Source organism: Microcaecilia unicolor, chromosome 10, assembly GCF_901765095.1.
Source record: "Microcaecilia unicolor chromosome 10, aMicUni1.1, whole genome shotgun sequence".
In the NCBI taxonomy this organism is placed as follows: domain Eukaryota; kingdom Metazoa; phylum Chordata; class Amphibia; order Gymnophiona; family Siphonopidae; genus Microcaecilia; species Microcaecilia unicolor.
In genome coordinates this window covers 52,425,555-52,441,189 of record NC_044040.1, presented here as the reverse complement: position 1 = coordinate 52,441,189, position 15,635 = coordinate 52,425,555, and the positions used below count along the sequence as shown (strand labels likewise).

Here is a 15,635-nt window from a genome sequence, read left to right as displayed (position 1 = left end):
CAGTATAAAAGACCCAATTCATGAATCTTTACTTTATGATGGCGAAAAGGCTGTCTCAAATTAAACAGCATATGGATGGTGGCTGAATATTGTTGACTATTGGTAGCACTAGCAACAGTCATTGCTCTCCATGTACTTTCAGCACCACTTGCTATCCCAATATTGGTACCGAAAGCGAAGATACATACCTGTAGCAGGTATTCTCCGAGGACAGCAGGCTGATTGTTCTCACACGTAGGTAGACGTCTGCGTTGGCCCGAGAATCGGACGGCATTTTGCAAGCAAAACATAAAAAACGTTTTGCCAGAGTCTTCTGGCTTGCGTGCACTGTGCGGACTGATTTCCCGCCCGTTGCACGAGTGTGCCTCTCAGTTAAATCAAAAAGCATAACAAACTAGTAACAACTCAAAAGGGGAGGTGGGTGGGTTTGTGAGAACAATCAGCCTGCTGTCCTCGGAGAATACCAGCTACAGGTATGCATCTTCGCTTTCTCCGAGGACAAGCAGGCTACTTGTTCTCACATGTGGGGTATCCCTAGCAACCAGGCTCACTCAAAACAATGAACACTGGTCAACTGGAAGACGCAATGGCGAGGACATAACATAGATTGATCTGAAACCATAAACCACTAACTGAGAGTGCAGCCTGGAACAGAACAAAAATGGGTCTAGGGGGGTGGAGTTAGATTCTAAACCTTGAACAGATTCTGCAGCACCGACTGCCCAAACCAACTGCCGTGTCGGGTATCCTGCTGGAGGCAGTAGTGAGATGTGAATGTGTGGACTGATGACCACGTTGCAGCCTTACAAATCTACTCAATGGAGGCTGACTTTAAGTGAGCCACTGACGCAGCCATGGCTCTAACATTGTGAGCCGTGACATGGCCCTCCAGAGTCAGCCCAGCTTGGGCGTAAGTGAAGGAAATGCAATCTGCTAGCCAATTTGAAATTGTGCGTTTTCCGATGGCGACTCCCCTCCTGTTGGGATCAAAAGAAACAAACAACTGGGCAGACTGTCTAAAGGGCTTTGTCCGCTCCACGTAAAAGGCCAATGCTCTCTTACAATCCAAGGGCGGGTATGAGGACGAGGAAAGAATGTTGGCAAGACAATTGACTGGTTAAGATGGAACTCCGACACCACCTTTGGCAGGAACTTAGAATGCATGCGGAGGACTACTCTGTTATGATGAAATTTGATATAAGGTGCATGCACTACCAAGGCTTGAAGCTCACTGACCCTACGAGCTGAAGTAACAGCCACCAAGAAAACGACCTTCCAGGTCAAGTACTTCAGATGGCAGGAATTCAGTGGCTCAAAAGGAGCTTTCATCCGCTGGGAGAGAACGACGTTGAGATCCCATGACACTGGTGGGGGTTTGACAGAGGGGGCTTCGACAAAAGCAAACCTCTCATGAAGCAAACTACTAAAGGCTGTCCAGAGATAGGCTTACCCTCTACATGGTGATGATAAGCACTAATCGAACTAAGATGAACCCTTACTGAGTTGGTTTTGAGGCCAGACTCTGATAAGTGTAGAAGGTATTCAAGCAGGGTCCGTGTAGGACAAGAAAGAGGATCTAGGGCCTTGCTGTCACACCAGACGGCAAACCTCTTCTATTTGAAAAAGTAACGCTTCTTCGTGAAATCTTTTCTGGAAGCAAGCCTCGGGAGACACCCTCTGAAAGACCCAAGGAGGCAAATTCTAAGCTCTCAACATCCAGGCTGTGAGATCCAGAAATTGGAGGTTGGGATGTAGAAGCGACCCCTCGTTCTGAATGATAAGGGTTGGAAAACAGTCCAATCTCCACAGTCCTTCGGAGGACAACTCCAGAAGAAGAGGGAACTAGATCTGAAATGGCCAGAAGGGTGCAATCAAGATCATGGTCCCGCAGTCTTGCTTGAGTTTAAGCAAAGTCTTCCCTACTAGAGGTATGGGAAGATACGCATACAGAAGGCCTGTCCCCCAATGTAGGAGAAAGGCATCTGATGCTAGTCTGTCATGGGCCTGAAGCCTGGAACAGAACTGAGGGACCCTGTGATTGATCTGAGTGGCAAAAAGATCCACCGAGGGGGTGCCCCACACTCGGAAGATCGTGCGGACTACGCCCATGTTCAGTGACCACTCATGAGGTTGCATAATCCTGCTCAACCTGTCGGCCAAACTGTTTATGTGTACCAGATAAGTGGCTTGGAGAAACATGCCGTGACGACAAGCACAAAGCCACATCTGGACAGCTTCCTGACTCAGAGGGTGAAATCCAGCGCCCCCCTGCTTGTTGGTGTAAAACATGGCAAACTGATTGTCCATCTGAATTAAAAAATCACTTGGTTGGACAGCAGATCTCTGAAAGCCTTTAGAGTGTTCCAGATCACTCTTAATTCCAGGAGGTTGATCTGCAGACTTCTTTCCTGAAAGGACCAGGCTCCCTGAGTGTGGAGCCCATCTACATGAGCTCCCCACCCCAGGAGAGATGCATCCGTCGTCAGCACTTTTCGTGGCTGAGGAACTTGGAATGATCGCCCCATGGTCAAACTGAATCGAATCGTCCACCACTAAAGAGAACTCCAAAAGTCGGTGGACAGTTGGATTACATCTTCTAGATCCCCCGCAGCTTGAACTTACTGGGAAGCTAGGGTCCATTGAGCTGATCTCGTATGTTGATGTGCCATGGGCGTGACATGAACTGTGGAGGCCATATGCCTCAGAAGTCTCAACATCTGCCGAGCCGTGACCTGCTGAGATGTTCGAACCATGGACACCAGTGACAGAAGGTTGTCCGCCCTTGTCTCGGGAAGATAAACTCGAGCTGTCTGAGTGTTCAACAGAGCTCCAATGAACTCCAATTTTTGGACTGAGGTGAGATGGGACTTGGGATAATTTATGACGAACCCCAGTAGCTCCAGCACCCGAACAGTCATTTCGCATGGACTCCAGAGCACCCTCCTTCGAGGTGCTCTTCACCAGCCAATTGTCGAGATAAGGAAATACATGCACTCCCAGTCTGCGTAGCGACGCTGTGACTACAGCTAGGCATTTGGTAATTACTCTGGGCGCAGACGCCAGGCCAAAATGCAGTACACGGTACTGAAAGTGCTGTGTTCCCAGCGGAAATCGAAGATACTTTCTGTGAGCTGGAAGTATTGAGATGTGTGTGTAAGCATCCTTTAAGTCCAGAGAGCATAGCCAATTGTTTTCCTGAATCATGGGAAGAAGGGTACCTAGGGAAACCATCCTGAACTTTTCTCTGACAAGAAATTTGTTCAGGGCCCTTAGGTCTAGGTTGGGACGCATCCCCCATTTTCTTTTGCACAAGGAAGTACCTGGAACAGAATCCCAGCCCTTCTTCCCCTGGTGGAATGGGTTCGACCGCTTGGGCCTGTAGAAGGGTGGAGAGTTCCTCTGCAAGTACCTGCTTGTGTTGGGAGCTGTAGGACTGAGCTCCCGGTGGGCAATTTGGAGGCTTGGCTTCCAGATTGAGGGTGTATCCTAACTGAACTATTTGAAGAACCAACCGGTCGGAGGTTATAAGATGCCACCTTTGGTGAAAAAACATTAACCTCCCCCCAACCGGCAAGTCATCCGGTACGGATGCGTTTACTGAGGCTATGCTGAACTGGAGCCAGTCAAAAGCCCGTCCCTTGCTTTTGCTGGGGAGCCGTAGTGGCCTTAGGCACACGCTGTTGACGAGAATGAACATGCTGGGGCTGAGCCTGGGCAGGCTGCCGAGAAGCAGGAGTGTACCTACGCCTAGCATAGTAATAGGGAACACTCCTCTTCCCTCCAAAAAACCTCCTAGATGAGGAGGTAGTAGCAGAAGACGCCCGGTGGGAGAGAGAATCCGTAGTATCATTTTGCTTCTTGAGCTGGCCAACCAGATCCTCTACTTTCTCACAAAAAGGTTATTCCCCCTGCAAGGAACATCCGCCATCCGCTGCTGGACCAAATGATCCAGGTCAGAGACACGCAGCCATGAGAGTCTGCACATCACTATACCCTGGGCAGCGATTCTGGATGCTACATCAAAAGTGTCGAATGTACCCCTGGCCAGGAATTTTCGACACGCCTTCTGCTGCCTGACTACCTGGCAAAAAGGCTTGGCCTGCTCCGGAGGGAGTGCATCAACCAAGCTAGACAGTTGCCTCACCGAGTTCCACAAGTGGATGCTCGTGAAGAGCTGGTATGTCTGGATTTTGGCAGCAAGCATAGCAGCCTGATACACCTTCCTCCCAAAAGAGTCCAAAGTTCTAGATTCTCTGCCTGGGGGCGCCAAGGCATAGTCCCTAGTACTCTTGGCTCTTTTGAGAGCGGAGTTCACCACCATGGAATTGGGAGGTAGCTGAGACCTCATCAATCCAGGCTCCCCGTGGATCCGATATTGGGATTCAGTCTTTTTCGGGATCACGGGATTAGACAGAGGGAATGGCCAGTTTCGCATAAGGACTTCCTTCAGTACATTATGCAAAGGAGCCATTGCAGCCTCTCTAGGTGGAGAAGGATAATTCAGGACCTTGAGCATCTCAGCCCTGGGCTCATCTTCAACCTCCATAGGGAAGGGAATAGCCACAGCCATTTCCCGGACAAAGGAGGTAGACTCTCCGGTGGAGAAAGTCTCCTTTCTAGTGGAGGGGAAGGTTCAGAAGGAATCCCATAGGACTTGTCAGAAGAAAAGTACCCGGGATCCTCCTCTTCCTCCCACGAACTCTCATCTTCAGTATCGGACAAGACATCCCTCAGAGCAGTCCAAAACTGAGCCTGTCTCGACGCCGAGGAACGACGTCCTCGATGGCGGTGCCGAGAGGTCGACGCCCGCCTGGACTCGGTTTAAGCTTCCTCCACTGACGTTGAAGGGGAGTCGACCTGGGTGGCAGCCGACACCAATGCCGCAGGCAGCACCGAGGTCGGGGACCTCACCACAGGTGAAGGGCCAGAAGCTGCTGCTGCAGCAGCAGATGGTACGGAAGGCGCAAGCACCCCGACACCGAAGCAGACTGGTGCAGCAATCCTTCCAGAAGCTCTGGAAGCAGGGCCCTGATGCGCTCGTCAACAGCCACCATCGGACAAGGCTGCGGGGTCGGTACATGAACCGGTGGCAGAATCTGTCGAGGCTTGGAAACAGGTACCGGGCTGCCAGAAGACCGAAGCACTGGCACCTCCTGAATAGAGGGGGAGCGATCGTCTCGGCGCCGACGCTTCTCAGGTGCCGATTCCTTCGATGCCCCGGAGCTCCCGGCACCATGTGTCGAAGGAGAACGATGACAGTGTTTCTTCGCCTTCGCTCGATGCCCGTCATCGAGACTCCTCAGTACCGATGAGGATGTGGAATCCTCACGCCTCCTCGGGGCCGGGTCCGACGAAGGTTGGTCCCGGGGGGCCTGCATAAGAGGAGGCCTCGAGGCAGGTGGAGACCCACTTGATGCCTCACTGCTGCCAGCGCGAATAGGTCTTTCAGCAGCCATTACCTCTGCTCCCGACGTCGATGCTTCCCTTGAAGTTGATGTCAAAGCCGCCGACCTCGGTACCGATGTCGAAGGACTGTACCGAGCCCCATGAAGCTTTTCTCGCTGGGCTTCTCAAGACGCTTGGGTCCGTTTCTTCATACGAAGACACAGACTAGAAGCGGCTGGGCTATGGTCGAGCCCAAGGCACTGGATACACCAAGCGAGGGTATCGGTACCTGAGATGGTCCGGTTGCACCGAGTACGTTTGAAGCCGTGGGGTTTCTTTGATGACATGGAAGGAAAAATGGCTTCGACGAAATCAAAAGACGCGATTGTGCCTGTTAAAAGAAAAAATGGCACAAAAGAAGGGAACAACCCGGCCGCGTCGAAAATCAAAGGAAACTTTAAAAGGGGACAAAAAAAATGAAGGAAACTACGGGTACCTTTTATTTTATTATTATTTTTTTAAACGGTAAATTGTTAAAAGAAAAGAAGAAGAATAAGGCAAAAAAGCCACGAAACAGACAAAGACTCTTCCCGGGCCTGAGAGGAATGCAGAAAACTTTACTGCACCTGAACGCGGAGAAAACAAAACTGAGAGGCACAATCGCTCGACGGATGGGAAATCAGTCCCTGCAGGCGCGCCAGAAGACTCTGGCAAAACTTTTTTTACATTTTGCTTGCAAAATGCCGTCCGATTCCCGGGCAGACGTGGACGTCGACCCACATGTGAGAACAAGCAGCCTGCTTGTCCTCTGAGAATAAATATAACATATTTAAATGCTATGGCCTGTGTTTACAAAAAATGCTGACTGTGGTGTTTGAATATTGACCCAAAAGTCTTCAGACTAGATTTACTGGCTACTCCACAACACAGGTGCTACAATCAAATCCTCGGTGGAGGGTCACAGTATGTAAGTGGGTTGGAGACAGGGAAAATGTTTGGAATACTAGGAAATGCTGTGTTTTGGTCATATTGATTGAGCGATTCTACGTATGCAGGTAATGGTAGGAAAGAAGGGCGTCCCATAGGTGGCTTTCCTTAAGTTGTAGGTGTTACTTTAGAGGAAGATAGGATGGTTTCTCAGCTGTAAGACAAGAGTATTCTTATAAATAAACTAGTAAAACATGCCCGTTTCTTGCGCAAATGAAACGGGCGCTAGCACGATTCCCTTCCGAACCTCCCCCCCATTCACCCCTTCGGCGTTCTGAAGGCACTGACTGGCATTGTTGCGGACCTCGGCAAGCCACCTTCAATCTGCTTTGTCGTTGGTTGTGAAGCCACTGACGCCATTGCTCCACCCTCGACGTCATCGCTCCACCCTCGACGTCATCACAGTGTTTTCGGTGGCTTCACCACCACGAAGGCTTCGAACCGGAAGTGCCCGGAGGACCTGACAGTGACGTCAGTGTCCTCAGAACGTTAAGGGTGAATTTTATTATATAGGATTGGATTAGTAAATTGAAAGCATAACTGAATTAAGACCTATTTTAAATACAGCAGTGCAGGAAATTAGTATTGTAAAATGTTATTTGTAGATATTTCTGGGGAGTTACTGCAGAAACTTCAGGTCCCACAGAATACTGTGGCAAGATTTTTAACTGGGGATCTAATGTAACACAATTATTGTATCAACTTCACTGGCTCCCTAGTTGGGAGCACTGTATTTTTAAATTATTGGTCTAACTTATAAAATTTTAGGTCCCACTGGTCTATATATACAGCTAAGTGAGCTTTATGATCCTTACAGAAGGAGGTGTTGATGGTCCTTGACAAAGTAATCTTGGGTAAACAAATGTGGAGGAAGAAAGCTTTCATATTTCCAGCTGCAGATAGGTGGAATACACTACCAGAGGAACTAAAGAATAGGATTACATTATTAGGGCTTAAGAAAGCCCTTAAACATTATCTGTTAACTTCTGAGGTTGTGGAGTGCCAACTATGTAGAAAGGCAGGGCTTGCGGGCCATGATTCCTTTGGGGCCAGTGGGACATGGGCGTAGTTTCATACCCATGTAATTTGCAGGTGCGAAGTATACACACAGAGATTTCAAAATAAAATCCCTATCCCAATCCTGCCCCTTTTTGGTATGGCTAAATACATGTCTGCTGCTATACAACATGTGTACTTTTTACCCCATATATGGTGCAATTTTCATAGACAATTCAGAAAAACTTTTGAAACTTGCCAAGTGTCACATAATATTCTGATTGTACATTGGTATTGCTTGTCACAACACACATGCCAAATAAGGGCTTCTTTTACAAAGCCACAGTAGTGATTCCTGGCACGGCAAATATGAAAAAGCCCATTCAATTCCTACGGGCTTTGTCACATTTGCTACATGGGAATCACTACTGCAGCTTTGTAAAAGTAGCCCTAAGTGCTTCTGAATACTGGGTCAATACATAATTTTAACTACAACAAAATTTTACATTTAAAAACACAAATTCATTGGCGTTATATATGAATATGAAAGAAACATCTTTAGACAAATCTAAATTGGTTGCATTTTATTTCATACAGAATTCAAGTAATCCTATAAATGTGGTAGCTTACTTAGGTTTTGCTTTGAAGGGCATAGCATTGCCATAATCTTCTGTAGCTTCTCCTGAAGGGTTTCATCCATTAGGATCTCAGAAGCAGGAATTTTGAAAAAAACTTCCTGAGAGGAACAGAAGATAAGGGATAAGAGAGCACATCGATATATTCTTATCAGAATGTAAATCTCATGCGCTACTCAGAAATCTTTCAGATTCCTGTTCTGAGAAGGAAATAGCTCTCGGAAGAAAAGTCCACAAACTGCTGGTGTTGGTAGCCATGTACTTTTGATCTGGACTGGCCATTGTTGGAAGCAGGATACTAGATTAGATGGACCTTTGGTCTGAACCACTATGGCAATTTTTATTGCCCTTAGACTCTAAGGACTACTCCATGAGAGATTGTCCAGTTCCACAACTCAAATGCTTCCCAACAGAAATTTGGTACCCTCTCACTCCTCTCCCTGAGATGCAAGAATGGAAACCAGGGATCCTAAGTACCACTACTACTTATCATTTCTATAGTGCTACTGGATGTACGCAGCGCTGTACACTAGACATGAAGAGATAGTCCCTGCTTGACAGAGCTTACAATCTAATTAGGAGTCTGAAGCCTTTTTATGTGGGCACCCAAGCCCAGGTTGGACATATCCATGGAGAATTGTTTGGTGAGAGAAAATCTAGAAGGTAATCACTTTGCCAAAATAGAATGAGACAGCCACTAGACAGAGTCAAGCTCTTCAGTAATACAGGTGTGTGTGTGTGTGTGTGTGGCTTAATTCATCTGAAACTTCAAAAACATTGGGCTTGATTATATGAAGGTTTGACCTAGTATGCATGATAAAGGTCATAAAGCCCAGTATTTTTATCGTGGACCAGGACGTCAGTCCTGGGGACCCCCCAGCCACTCAGAATTTCAAGGTATCAGCAATAAATATTCATGAGAGATTTCCATGCACTACTATACATTCACTGCTTGCAAATTTCTCTCGTGAATATTCATTGTGGATATCATGAAAAGCCAACTGGCTGGAGTTTCCCCAGGATAGGATCTGGAATCACTGCCCTACGTTACCCTCTACCACTGTAGCCACAGTGTCACTGGTTCTATTCAGGAGGAGAAAGGCCATGGCCTGAATCATATGAACACCGATTGAGACAACAGTTTCAGATAAGACTTGGGGTGACTGATGACTAACTCTAGCACTGTGATAGCGATGTGCACTGATCTGCTTGTCCCCAGTTTTTATGTATTCTTAGTTAATATTCCAATGAGATAAATAAGCTGCAATGACAGCTTATCACAAAATAGAAATATACTCTGTGACATGGGTATATTTCTGTGTGGCTGTAGTACGTATTTGAAAAAGGGGCAGGACCCCCACTTACATATACAACTTAAGGAATGCTGTAAGTTATGCATATCCCTGTTGCATTTAATTGCCCACATTTATACAAGCTCTATGGCTGATGTAAGTGCGGGTGCTTAAATGTTAGGAGTACTGATACCAGGTTATGCTTATATTTTTATAATGGGACCTTGGGTGCCTAGGTTCCATTATAGAATAGTCTCCTATCACCTGTCCTCATGGCACCTAAATGGAGGCATTCAGTAATAGTATTGGCCCCTTAGGAATTTTTGCAAGCTCAAGACGTAACCAATATACCTGTATCTGTGGCTATTTAATGTACCATCTGACAGCTATTCAAGTGGTGCTTTTAATATTTTCCGTGGTATATTTTCCTAATTCTTGGATCCCAAATGTTGTAGACTAAAGTAAACGTTTTGTTATTTCTTTATACATTGTGGTAATTATTTTGTGTTATTCCTTTCAATAAATATGTGATTGCTTGAATATACATTAAAATATTGCAATAAATTAAAAAACAAGAAGAAGAACAATGGCCTCTTTAGTGGGTGCTAGAACTTTAATGCCAACAGTGAATACTGGTGAAAATCAGCTATTGAACAATGCAGATAATAACAGCAGAGGTCTCATAGGTGCTCTTTCAAGAACAACCTAAGATTTTGGTGAGAACACCGCAGAGTGGCTTCAGCATGGGAGGCTGACCTAACCTCCAAGCATAATCACTTCAGAATAAGCAGAACTTCTATCACATCTAGTTTGTCTGAACTATGTGTCGAGGTCCTGCATTGCTGAAGCTACTCCTCAAAATAAAATACTTGCTGCCTTTGGCTCTCAGTACAAGACTTTGAAATCCTTCTTCATATTTCATTTGGGAGACTGAGACCTGGTTCAACTCTCATGTGTATCCTTGGAATGACACCTAAACTCACAAACCAGTATTACAGCTAATGCTAGTAAAAGCTTTTCTTCATGAATAATTCTTATAAATATGTCCATGAAGAAATTATTCTGTGTTATTTCTTTCAATCAATAAGTGATTGCTTGAATGTACATTAAAATATTGCAATTAAAACAAAAAATTCCTTTCTTAGTGGGTGTTAGAACATTAATGCTATAGTGTGTCCACTGCATACTGGTAAAAAATCAGCTCTCTGCATTTAACAATGCAGATAACACCAGAGGTCTCATAGGAGACTGTCCACCCTTGATGGCTCTTTCAAGAATGAACTAAGATTTTGGTAAGCACGCTGCAGAGACACCAAAGATGATCAAGCCTTCTTTGACAAGGCACGACCATGTCGATTTCCTCAATTGTGTGTCAAGAATTTGTGGGCAGTTTCTTGGAGTTGGACTTAAGTTTACCACCCAGGAAAGTACACAGCCTGCCCTTCTAGGACCACATTGGTTCTAGTCATACAAATAAGTGATTGACCTCTTCTGTGAGCACTGGGAACAGAATCTGAAACCACTGATCTGTTTTTTCTGGCATAGTAAGATTTTGTTGTTTATAACTTACTGAGTTATCCCACAGGTATGCATCCAAATATCCAGTTCCATCATCAAGTGTAAACTTCATAATTAAGACATGGCGGAGAGGCTCAATACCCAGCACTAAAAGAATTGAAATAAAATGAGTTTCATAAAAGGATTGGAAAAACTAAACAGAATCCTAAAAACAATAGTGTTAAGTTTTGTATTATTTGGTATTCCCCAGATCAGTTTTTTTTAATCTATGCGGTTTATAAAAAATTAAAAACATAGGGGCTGACAATCAAAGACAGTTATTTGGGTAGGAGTGACTCCTAACTGACTAAGTGCTGGTGAAAGAGATATGCAGTAGCACTACTGTAACTGGATAGTATCACTGAATATTTCCTCTTACCTCCATGGCACTATCAGAGGTGGTCCATGGGTGGAGCTTGGGTGGGGCCAGGGATTATCCTGTTAGAGGCGAAATTCAGACTATTAACTGGATATCTTTTCGGATACACTGAGAGAGCCAAAAGGCTGCCCTAACATTATCCGGATACATATCCAGTTAGTGTGAATATTGCTGCTAGATGGATAGCACAACTGGTCAGTGCTGACCCTGGATATTCAGTGGAAGTCAATATCCAAATATTGCCGCTGAATATCCGGATTCATTTTAAACACGGCAGCTGGTGTTTAAAAAATGTTGACTGCTGCAAGCTCAAAATAAGGGGGTAATATAAAAATAAAACAATGAATCAGAAAAACAAGAAGAGAGTAATCCACCTGAGTGGATGAACACTAACTCCCACGTAAATATGACAGTACAAAGAGAGTGGGAAGTGGACCAATGACTCCAGGGAAACGGGAGATAAGATTTCAGAGTACCACTTTATTCAATGACTCGACACAGAAACTGTGTGCCTGCCTCAGGAGTCTTAGATGATCCTTGTGGTTCAAAAAGAAGATGGATCTCTGGATAGAGTGGTCGCCATAATGGAGCTTTCCCTCCCCCCTCCTCTGAAACGGGCGCTAGCAAGAAAGAGCTGATTGAGAACATACTCGCAGTTTGCAAGGCAAAACTCTTGTCCAGCACATCTGAACTCCATTGCAGTGACATTCCTTGCCCAGGGTCTCACCCTAGAACCAGCTAACATAGACCCCAAATCTGACCACCGCATGTCACTGATGTATGATAATTGAGACTCCCTCCCTGCTAAGCGGCTGGAGATGCTTCATGTGCAAGATTCCCAACCATGACTGACAGGAAACAGAAGGCCTGACCCAAGCATTGAACTGTGGGCCCTCAATATGGCGACCACTCTATCTAGAGATCCATCTTCTTTTTGAACCACAAGGATCATCTAAGACTCCTGAGGCAGGCCTGTGGCCAAAACACAGTTTCTGTGTCGAGTCATTGAATAAAGTGGTACTCTGAAATCTTATCTCCCGTTTCCCTGGAGTCATTGGTCCACTTCCCACTCTCTTTGTACTGTCAGAAAAACAACAGACAGAGAAAGGGGAGAGCACAATCAACTATAATTTACATGCACCTGAGGACCTACTTGCTCAACATGTCAAGCGTACATTTGCAAATCTACTTTACCATTAGGTACACAATCTTTAACACAATTAACCCATTTTTACTTAATGTGTGTTAGCAATAGCTAGGAAGATGACTGCATTAACACTAAGGGCCCTTTTACTACGCATGCCAAAATGGAATTAATGCCTGGCTCTTGTGGTAATTTCATTTTTGGTGCATGTCCGATTCACACGGCCAAAAAATAATTTTCATTTTCAGATGTGTGCCAAGTGGCATTTGACGCATGTAGGTCATTACCACCCGGTTACCACGTGAGACTTTACCGCTAGGTCAATGGCTGCAGACCCAAACTGAGCGTGCTGCAATTTTCATTTTGCCGCAAGTTCATTTTCGGCAAAAATGAAAAAAGGCCTTTTTTACAGGTGCACTGAAAAATGGATCAGCGCGCGCCCAAAACCCGTGCCTACACTACCACAAGTCATTTTTTCAGTGCACATTAGTAAAAGGACCCCTAAAGCAGTACTCGGTGATAAGAACATAAGTGTTGTCAAACTGGAACAGACCAAAAGTCCATCAAGCCCAGTATTCTGTTTCCAACAGTGGCCAATCCAGGTCACAAGTACCTGGAAAGACACCAGAACAGTAAAACAGATTTTATGGTGCTTATCCTTGAAAAAAAGCAGTGGATTTTCCTAAACCTTGCTAAGTTAGCTGATTTTACCACACTCTCTGGCAACGAATTTCAGAGTTTAATTACACGTTGAGTGAAGAAATATTTTCTCCAGTTTGTTTTTAAATTTACTACTTATTAGCGTCATTGCAAGCCCCTAGTCCTAGTATTATATTGATATTTATTCTAATAAACTGAAAACAGAAGATGCTTTAAAGGACAATAAGAAACTACTTTTATTCTGTGCTGCACTAATTGATGTGTCTAATATGGCCATATAAAATGTCTCCCAGTTTCTTGGCAATTTCAATTCTCATAGACAAAAAAAAATAGAAAACAAATATTGAAAATATGTTCAAGAATATACTACTATTTTTCTTCTCTATTAAGAGATAATGAAATACTTTCATACTGTATTGAAAATATTTGGTTTCTTCTGGAAGAAATTTCAATCTGAGGCATGTGACTAATTAACTTCAGGAAAATAAAGTATCTTTAAATGGATTTAAGTCTGCTGGTTTGAGGGCAAGTGGTTCTTGACAGGTTCATTGGTATTATAGAAAGTGAGCAGATCCACAAGGGTAGGTTGGAAACTTCAAAGGAAAGAAAAAATAAAAGTCCCACTTTCAGGTTCTGTTTTTACAAATTAAGCGGCAGGAATGCTGTAATTAGGTTTGCAGATCAGGGACTATTACAAAACTCAATCTCTTTAAAAATGCAGAACACGGTTTATAGTGGTTACCTTCAAAATCTTTGCAGCATCTAAAACACTTGGAATAAGTCATGAAAACTGATTAGTAAAGACATCTTGTGCCAAGTCATATTCACTCTTAAAAGAGGCAGAAATAATTTGTTTTAGTTTTGTGGGGGTGCTTTTACAAAAGGGCATTAAGCCCTAAATGTGTGGTTAGTGCACAGTTGCAGGCTACTATGGTAATTTGTCTGCTACTATGTGTTAAATCAGGTGTTAGTGAATTATTTAGAATTTTCCAATCTAAGTCTTGGCATGCGTGGAGACTGGGAGTGGAAGCATTAGTCAGCTAATGCGTTATACTTAACATGCACTAACTGGCTAATGCAGGGTACGCAATAGCCCCCAGATTCTATATGGCATGACTGAAATTGCGCGCGCAAATCCGGTGTATTCTGGATTTATGTGTGCAATTTAATTACTTAACAAGCTAATCAGTGCCAAGAAATTGCCACATAACAAGCAATTATTGATACTAATTGGCATTAATTAGAATTTACACGTACAACTTGTTAGGTGTACTCTGTAAAGTGGAGCGCATAAATTCGAATGCATGCTGCAAAACAGGGGGCATGGAATGGGTGGATTGAGGGTGTCTGAAAATCTATGTGCACGTTTCTAGAATACACCTGCTCCATATCTAACTTAGGTGTTGGTATTTACACCAAGTTTTACCTTGTGTAAATGGACGCACCTGGAGTTAGGCTCAGGCATGGCCGCTAGGCATATTCTATAAGCCGCACCTAGTTTACAGAATACACCTAGACAGAAATATTTCCAGCGCTATAGATAGAATCAAGTCCTCAGTGTCTAAATAGGAGGCAGTAAGTGTTCCTGCATTAACCTCATACAAGTATTGCACAATGCTTACATAACGCATAACCTAATAAGAAAAAATAGGGCATGTCTGCAAAAGGTGCGCGCATTAAATCAGGGCTTAGCATGTGGAAAAATCCTGTGTTACAATGTGTTAAGCTTAGATTTTAGTGGGCTTTAGTAAAAGGACCCCTAGCTACTTGCAACACATTTCTAAGACTAAATGAGGTTCTCACATATCGTAATTAACATTTAAATTCAAAATGTAAGTTCAAAACTATGCAAAAAGCTAGCACTCAAAACAAATAAAGGAACCCAACTTTGAGGTTAAATCAAAGAACAGAAAAATATATTTTAACATTATGGGGCAGGTTCACTAAGACTTTCCTCACAGTGGGAGCAAACCTCACCAAATCAAGCTTTAAATGTCTTTTTAAAACATGTAATATTCATTTTCACAGATTTTTAAGAATAAACGCAAATAAGCAATATACCTAAATTTAAAAACTGGATCCTACTATATGAACTAAACCAACAGTTTTCAGCCCCCACCAACCGATTCTACAGTATTACTAATCCTATAAAAGATATACACATACACACAAACTTCCTGCTGAAAATTACAGAAAATCAATGGAGAATAAAACCAAAACAAACAACTGCACAGTGCCTCAGAGCTAAAACCCCCCCAACGCAGAATACAAAGTTTCAAATAAGGGGTAAAGCAAACAATCATAGACAACTGAAAAAGTGCTACAGTAGATTAAAAAAAAAAAGCCAGAAGGCACAAAAATACTCTACATTGCAGGACATGTGTCTGAACTCTATGGTTACTGTAAAAAGTCCATTTTTCATAAAGGTCAGTACTACATAGCACGTTCAGGAGCAAAACCACAAACCCACAAACAGAGCACAACTTATCTCAGAATTCCGGACAAGTTCTCCAACCAGATCTGCACTCCCCAATCAATCAACCATTACCAAAGAGCTAGACATTTTTTCACCAGAAGTACTGCACATCTTACTGTCATCC

The 15,635-nt window shown here is 44.0% G+C and overlaps 1 protein-coding gene across 1 annotated transcript in view; it reads right to left on the bottom strand.

The window, feature by feature from the left end:
* The window catches only part of POT1 (protection of telomeres 1), a gene marked incomplete at its 5' end in the record, with an annotated part of 199,990 nt that overhangs the window by 1,779 nt on the left and 182,576 nt on the right, over positions 1–15,635 (bottom strand). The window contains 2 exon segments of the mRNA XM_030216827.1: positions 7,999–8,104; positions 10,866–10,960. Of these exon segments, the coding sequence (XP_030072687.1) occupies positions 7,999–8,104; positions 10,866–10,960 (201 nt within the window).